Source organism: Marmota monax, unplaced genomic scaffold (genome assembly GCF_021218885.2).
Source record: "Marmota monax isolate L192 unplaced genomic scaffold, Marmota_monax_Labrador192_F-V1.1 WCK01_AAM20220418_F8-fsc00017, whole genome shotgun sequence".
Lineage (NCBI taxonomy): Eukaryota > Metazoa > Chordata > Mammalia > Rodentia > Sciuridae > Marmota > Marmota monax.
Window position 1 is genome coordinate 1,304,946 of NW_026695241.1, and position 8,000 is coordinate 1,312,945.

General features: G+C 46.3%; 2 protein-coding genes across 2 annotated transcripts in view; both read right to left on the reverse strand.

Annotated features, from left to right (window-relative positions):
• Window positions 1-5,300, reverse strand: part of Ak7 (adenylate kinase 7) — a 71,559-nt gene extending 66,259 nt beyond the window's left edge. Inside the window, exons 1-2 of the mRNA XM_046440518.2 lie at window positions 5,142-5,300; window positions 1,018-1,203 (exon numbers count right to left, since the gene is read on the reverse strand). Of these exons, the coding sequence (XP_046296474.1) occupies window positions 1,018-1,203; window positions 5,142-5,243 (288 nt within the window). The 5' untranslated portion in view covers window positions 5,244-5,300. The remainder of the gene's footprint in view (window positions 1-1,017; window positions 1,204-5,141) is intronic.
• Window positions 5,264-6,062, reverse strand: LOC124090415 (uncharacterized). The gene is made up of 2 exons (XM_046441108.1): window positions 5,889-6,062; window positions 5,264-5,683 (listed from the first exon to the last, which is right to left on the reverse strand). The coding sequence occupies exons 1-2, from the start codon at window positions 6,060-6,062 to the stop codon at window positions 5,264-5,266; spliced, it is 594 nt and encodes a 197-aa protein (XP_046297064.1).
• Window positions 6,063-8,000: the final 1,938 nt, after the last annotated feature.

The window sequence follows — 8,000 nt, forward strand, 5'->3', positions numbered from 1 at the left end:
CTTAAGGTCAGAGGAGCCGTCACAGCGACCCCAAAGAAAAAGGTATTGTGTCTCTTGTGTGGTTATTTTGTGCAGCCCAGTTAGCCCAGTTCAACTGGAGCAACCCCTGAGCCTCTTAGTCTCGAGAACAGAAACCCGGCAAGCTTGGCTGGAGGGTGAGTATGTGACGGCAGTTACAGTGGTTTTTGTTGGTTTTTTGCCATGCCGGAATCAAATCCAGAGGTACTTCACCCCTGAGCTACGTCCCCATCCCTTTTTATTTTTTATTTTGAGACAGGGTCTTGCTAAGTAAGTTGCCCAGGCTGGCCTTAAACTTGGAATCCTCCTGCCTCAGCATCCCAGGTTGCTGGGATTACAGACATGTGCCACTGTGGCCTGCACAATATTCATTTTTAAGTTTTATTTTTAATTGATACATAATAATTGTACAAGTTTATGGGGTAATGGGTTAAATCTTGAAGGATGACTAGCGCTGGCTGGTTGAAGGAGGAGGAAGGTGGTCTGGGGACAGTGTGCTCAGGGCTGTACAGTAGGGTTCAGGGAGCAGCAGGTGGGACAGGGTGGGAGGGGTCCCCTGGGACCCCTGGGAGAGGAGGCCCCCTTCTCGCCGGCATTCGGATGTCTCGGGTGAGTGCTGTGTAGACTGTGTGCGTGGAGGTGATAGTGTTTCACAGTAAGACACAACACCATGGTCCACGGTTCCTGGGTGGCTTGTTACCAAAGGTCATGCCGCCATGGTTCAGAGTGGTTGTGGGCAGAAGTTAGGTTAAGCACAGCATAAAAAGAATGTTAGGCGCCTGAGAGTCCAAATTAGATCCATCCTTTCCAAGAATGTCTAATCTAAATTATTTTTTCAGGCAAAAATTTCAGCCACTTCACGAAAAAGCCCTGCCACCATCGTGCTGCCGCACACCCTGCACCTGCAGCGACAGGGAAGGGGAAGCCCAGAGCAGCCACACTCAAGGAGGCACTGGGAGGGGACCTTCCCTGAGAAACGGAGAAAGCCCCCTGACTCACTGAGTACGTTTCCACCGCAAAGTTGGGCCCCGGGCTCTCAGGCTGGGAGAGCGTGCCCACGATCTGGAACGTGCCCTCCTTCAGCCTGAAAGATGAGGCTTCCCGGGCAGCTGGCTTTTCATCTTCCTCTTCTTCTTCCTCTGTAATTTCTTCCAGGGATGCCCCAACGACGCAGTTAGACAGGTACTGCAGGAAAACACATTCCCAAACTCTGAGTGCAAGGAGAGTCGATGCCTGGCAGTTCCAAACACCAGTCTTTCCCATGGGCTTGCTGGGTGCCACCAGGGCCAAGCTGGTGCTCGGCAGACTGTCATCTCAGTGCACTTCCTGCCCACAAAGACCCCGCCTAGGGGTACTGCTGATTGCCCACTTCCTGGATGAGAAGCTTTTTGGCAGAACTGGATAACCCACCCAAGGAACTTCCCTGCATCAGCAATAGCCAGAGCCGACTCTAGTGAAGATGTTTGTCTTGTCCACTTGAAACAGAAATGGGATGTGAGCCATTTAAGGGTTTTTTAGTAGTCACATAAAAAAAAGTAACGAGAGCTAGGGAGGGATGTAGCTGAGAGGTTGAGCACTAACTTGCCTAGCATGTGTGAGGCCCTGGGTTCAAACTCCCAGCACTTAGAAAAAAAAGTAAGATGAAATTAGTTAATTTAATTAATGCTTTATTTAATCCAATAAATCCAAACTACTATCAATTTAATATATAATCAACATAAAACAATTAATGAGACATGTTCTTTTTTTTTTAATACTACGTCTTCAAAACATGGTATGCATTTATACTTTCAATGGTAACACTGAAGTGTAACCTATCTTTGGGATAGCCTATCCAACATTTCAGAGTTCCATATATATATCCTGTTAGATGTATATAATCTTATTTTAATTTACATATTAAACTACGTAAATAATAATGACATTGCTGTACCTGAGGAATGAAAACTAACAACACCAACCCAAGTCCCACCTCATTTATTTTGATAAACACTGCGAGGTGGCATGCCAGGTTGTTAGCTTCAACCTCTTATTGGAAGAGAGTGTCCCAAATACATTTCGATTGTTATCTCAAACATACATAATCAATTTTATTATCCCATGTCGCAGATGAGGAAATTGATGCCCAGCAATAAGTAACTTTTCCAAAATGACGGCTCAGGTGCTGAGACTTGAGAGAGGGGTTGTGGGTTGCCAGCTGGGCAAGGGCTCTACCACTAAGCCACATGCCCATCCCTTTTTATTTTGAGGCAAGGCCTTGCTAAATTGCTGAGGCTGTCTTTGAACTTGTGATCCTGGGGCCTCAGCCTCCTGAGCCACTGGGATTACAGGCTGTGCCACTGCACCCAGCCTCCATTTATTTTTTTGTGTTTCATATTTCCATTGCCATGTTGTTTAGTACAGATTAACAGCAATTGCCTGGAATTTGAAAGAGGCCCTGCTTCATTAAGGACTAATCAGAAAATTTTGCTATTGAAAAACTTTTGAAAAAGATCTTTGCATACCACAGAGGTTTTATTATATGTTGTAAAACACAGTCAACATCAAAAGGAATGAACTAAAGGTCAAAGTGCTTTTCTTCCCTTATTCCTAACCTCAGTCATGTGACTTTTTTATACATGCCAGTGGCTTGCCATGGGATTCAGAACACAAACCGAACTGCCGAGCCAGGCCCTGCACATCTAGCCCTCTGTGCCTGAACCTGCTTCACTGGTTTAGGCCACAAATACCTATGAGTGCTGACTGTTCGTCACTCAGGAGCTGATAAGGGCCACATTGTGACTGACTTCTGTGGGACTCTTCCTCCATAAAAATATATTAAATATTATATTTTATGACAGCATGCTATAAAGCTAAACATAATCTCTGGCAATAAAATTTTATTTGTTTTTGGTTTTTATTTGCTGATTTTAAAATAAATTAAAATGCTTTTATGGGCCCAAAGTCTTGTGGGCCCATCTTGAGAAGATGGCACATCAGACACTCTAACTTCATCCCACCAAGGTATTGCCCTCTCTGTGCCCTGTGAGCAGTTCCCTGGCTGGACCCTCATCCGGCCTGGGTGGCTCTCAGGAGAGCTCCCACTAGGTGCTCTTTCCACTCACCGTCATCTCACCTTCTCTTCCTTCAGAGTACTCGGGACACATTGAACTATCTTGTTTACTGAAAATAGTACTTACTATCTTCTTCCAGCAGAGGCAGACGGAAGTAGCTTTTTTTTTTTTTTTTAAATCTTATTCACTGTCCAGTTCTCTGGGCTCAGCAAAGTACCTGGCATTTCATAGGTGCTGATGAATGCATGAATCCCATCCAACAGAAGGGATCATAGTTGAGTTTCTTGTATAGCCTTTGAGACATTTTCTGTGCCTATCTACCTATCCATCCATCCATATTCTCCATATCTATCTTTTTGAAAAACACAAATAAAATTTCTGAGAGAAAAAAAAAGAGAAAGAGAGAGGGAACATGTTTATGTGTGTGCATGTGCGCTGGGGATGGAACCTCGGGTATTATGCATGCTAAGCCCTGCTTTAACACTAAGTTATGCCCTCAACTTATATTTGTCTTTTTTTTTTTTTTTGAGGTACTAGGGGTTGAATCCAGGGGCATTCTACCCCTAAATTACATCTTCAGCCTTTTCAAATTTTTATTTTTTTATTTGGAGATAGGGTCTTGCTAAGTTGCCAAGGTTAGCCTTCAATTTGTGATCCTCCTGCCTCAGCATCCCAGTTAGCCAAGATTACAGGTATGTGTCACAGCACTCAGCTATATCTGTCCTTTTGATACTCCCCTTCTTTGAAAATTTTTATTGTACTGTTTTAGTTTGCTTGTGTCCTTGCCCCTTATTGCCCCCCTTTGCTGTTAATTTGGAAGATGTATCATGTGTTTTGAATCCCTTATAGTAGGTCTATATCATACACATGGTTTATATGTATAATTACATACTATAAAATATGCAAATTTTACATATAAATTATGTAGCTAAATCTCTGTTTTTGACTCATGAATGCGGTAGAATGGTCTTTCCAAATTCCTGTTCTCCTGCAATCTCTAACGTAGTGTACTTTGCAAATAGGGTCTTTGCAGATGTAGTCAAAATAAATCCATACTGGATTAGGATGGACCCTAATGCCATGACTGTTGTCCTTATCAGAAGAAATTAGGGTACAGAGACTCAGAGGACACCATGTGAGGAATGAGGCAGAGATGGGGGCAACGGGTCTGTCAGCTAAGAGATGTCAAGGATTGCAGGCTCCCAGACAATCCAGGAGAGAAAGGTGGCATAGATCCCCTCCCTGCAGAGGTTCTAGAAGCAAGGAGCCCTGCTGACACCTTGATGTTGCACTTCCCTTCAAGAAATGTGAGATGATAGAGTCTCTTGTTTGAAGTCATCTAGTTTGTGGTGATTTGTTATCACAGCCCTAGGAAACCAGTGCAGACACTTGGTACTAGAGCTGCATCCTATTTTAGGCAGTTTTGTCTTGTTTGAATCTGAAATCATTAGCTTTAGAGGTTCCCAGGGTGAGGTTAGATTTCTGTGTCACTCCAGAGGGCACAATTAAGATCAAAGGGTCCTACCAAGGGGAATGACAGATTCATGACTTTCTGGTTTCAGCAACTTAAGATGAAGGGCCCCTGGGTTTTCCTTTTGAATATTTTCATTTTCCAGAACAAAAGATGGAGGTACTCCAGCCCAAAGAGTCCCTGTTACATAACACGCTCACAAAAGAGCCGGACTAATAAAAAATGCTTCATGAACTTAACTTTTCCATCACATGCCTGCTTCAGATGCAGTGGCAGCATAGAGAGACAACCTCGTTAGGAGGGAGGAGACTCAGTCAGGAGGCTAGGTCCTGCCCCGAATTCTCTACATGAACCTGGACAAGTCCATTTCTCCCTCTGAGCCTCAGTTTGTCCTCAGTTCCCAGGGAGGAAGCAGGATTGGACCTGTGATCTCCAAACACTTGTGTTTCCAGCTGGGAGCCCACGTCTAGCTTGGTTGCGAACCGGGGCCCAGGGGTATTGGCGGTGGCCAGGACGTGGGACTTCCTCAGGGGAAGCGGGTGGGGGCCTGGTACCCGGCGGCGTGGGCAGGGGTCCGGCTCTGCGCCGCGGCGGCTCACCTTCCCGATGTTCCTGCTGCTGTAGGTGTCCAGCAGGTTTATAAACACCCTCTGGACCCGGATAACTTTCTCCGGAGGGGCAGCAAATCCGTCTTCAGCCATGGTGGGAGCTTCGCTGGTTGCTAAGGTGAAAGAGTCCCTCGGTTGCTAAGGAGGCGGGTCCCGGGAGGCCGTTCCAGTCGGGCTCTTTGGGGGCGTGGCTTGGGCGGTGGGTGGAGCGTGCTGGCCCGGGGCGTGGCTCTGGCGCTGGGTGGGGCATTTCCGGGGGGAGGTGTGTCGCGCGGGGCGGGGCGCCCAGGGGGCGTGGCGTGGTTCTGGCGCTGGGTGGGGCATTTCCGGGAGGGGGCGTATCGCTCAGGCCAGGGTGTCTCGGAGGAGGAGTGGCGTGGCTTGGGCGCTGGGCGGGGCATTTCCTGGAGGAGGCGTGTTCCAAGGGGCGGGGAGTCCCGGGAGGGGGCGTGGCGTGGCTCGGGCGCTGGGCGGGGCACGGCGGGAGTGCCGGGTTCCCGCCTGGGGTTTCGGGTGCCCGGTCGGTTTGTGGGCTGCAGTTTGGGGTCCCAAGTGAGCGCTTTCTGGTCTCATTTTACCGTACGACCCACCGCGTGCCCTCTGGCCGAGGCGTCTCCTTTTGGAGCCTCATTCAGCGTCTGTCACACGGGGCCAGGTGATCTCTGTTCCCTTTCATTTCTTTCCACTTGACCAAAAATATTGATATGATGACCCTGACGAAAGGATCATCCCCTGAACCCAGCTGAGCCTCGGGCGTTCCTTCTCCTGTGGAACGGTCTCCGGGGCGACGCGACTAAGTCCTCTACTGGGAAGAGAAGCGGTTGCCTCGGGGCTTGGGGGCCAGGACCCCGGAACTACGGCGTGGGCGGTCTCCTCCGCGCAGCCTCCCGCGGTCGGGTCCACAGGACTCATGGCTTAGGGGTTGTACCCAGAAGGCTTCTGAGGGTGAGGAGGAGGGCCACTAGAGGCCATGTGGTGCCCAGGGTTCACTCACGTTCACAAACGGATGAAATTTACACGCTTGACCTTCTTTCCAAATGAGATTACCTGTAGAATTTGCTAAATTAAATTAAAAAAAAAAAAAAAACTTATTAGTGGACCTCAAAGGTTGTGCTGGACTATGAATATATTCTGTAGTTATTTTAGAACAAATAGCCCGATTGTATCAAAATATTTAAAAACGTTAATTTGTTAAATGTAAGTATTCCACATATACAGCGTTTTATTTCCCCCTATGGCTGCTGCTTTTTTTTTTTTTTCCCCAGTGCTGAGGATTGAACTTGGCCCCAGGAATGCTAAGCAAGTCCTTTACCACTGAGCTATATACCCATCCCTCCACATTTTTAATACTGATTGCTTTGAAACAAATGGCTGTGGCCCAGAACCTCCAAACAGTTTGGAGACTCTGGGCTGTTAGGGACTCAGGAGATGTTTGAGTTCCAGTGAAGCCATTTGAGGACCATTGGGTCCAATCTTTTAACTTCCCCCAGGTTGTTCAATTGGCTTTTAAACCGGAGTAATACCACCAGCCTAATAGGACTGTTTGGATTAAATAAGACAACACATTTTCTAAAGTGGTCTCCAAAGGTGAAATTACTGCTTGTTTTTGGCAGGCTGAAAACTTTCAGGAATGGAAACCTGTTTCACCTTTTTAGAGTTCTAGTTCAGTGGTACAGCACTTGCCTTAACATGTATGAGGCCCGGGGTTCTATCCCCTGCCCCCAGATAAGTGCATTCCATTTTTGCCTCAAACCCCCCCTTTTTGTGTGAAAACACACACACACACACACACACACATACACACGGGATTGAACTACGGGGCACTCAACCACTGAGTCACATCCCCAGCACTATTTTGTATCTTATTTAGGGATAGGGTCTTACTGCGTTGTTTAATGCCTCGCCATTGCTGAGGCTGGCTTTAAACCAGCGATCCTCCTGTCTCAGCCTCCCGAGCTGATAGGATTGCAGCCTATTTTAAAAAAATATGTGTGAGCCTCATTAAAACTTCTTCTGTTTGAATTTTTGCAAAGTTGGGAACAATTTGCTCAAGGCACAAAAAAGTGCTGTCAATTTAAATGCAAAGGCACTCATGCAAGACTGGTGCCAAAGCTGATGGGGTAGATATGATTCAGCATTCTTTCAAAGGACTTGTTGGCTCGAATATTCTAATGTTCACCTGATTCCTCATTTTCAAGGTGTTCATTTGTCTTTGCTTTCCTTATTGATATAGTTAGGCAGGTAAATACTTTGGAAGTATTTCAGCTAGGTAACTACAATGAAATAACCTAACTTACCTTTGTTTCATTCTTACTGTTTACACTCCAGATAATGGCAAATGAACTAGCTCTGTAGTTACAATGCTGATGGCTTCCAGATTATTTTATATTTATATTGGTAGAAGTCTATTGATTACTTCTGTTATACCAACTGATGTCTTTATTTTTTCCCTCTTTCTAAATCAGCCTACACATAATCACGAAGTTCATGTGATGGCTTTTATGTTACTGTATGAGCAGACCTTTTTTGGGGGGTGGTGAGCTGGGGATTGAACCCAGGAATGCTTCAACACTGAGTCACATCCCAATCCCTTTTAAAATTTTTTTGAAACAGGGTCTCGTTGAGTTGCTTAGGCCCTTATTAAGTTGCTAAGGTTGGTTTTGAACTCAGATCCTCCTGCTTCAGCCTCCTGAGATGCTAAGATTTACAGGTGTGCACCACCATGCTCTGTGTCAGACTTGTTTTGATCTAACTGTAGGCTAGGCTAGGCTGCTGAGCAGGTTCCTCTCAGCTATGCCATTCCTAAAATAAGTGTTTAGAAATTTCTTAAGTCAGTGTGGCACACCTTAG

Excerpts from the sequence above, each read along its gene's own strand:
- LOC124090415 (XM_046441108.1), bottom strand. The coding sequence starts at position 6,062 with ATGAGTCCTGTGGACCCGACCGCGGGAGGCTGCGCGGAGGAGACCGCC. Across the intron at positions 5,684-5,888 it reads AACGCCCGAGGCTCAGCTGG|CCCACAAACCGACCGGGCAC; the intron begins GTTCAGGGGATG and ends CCCAAACTGCAG.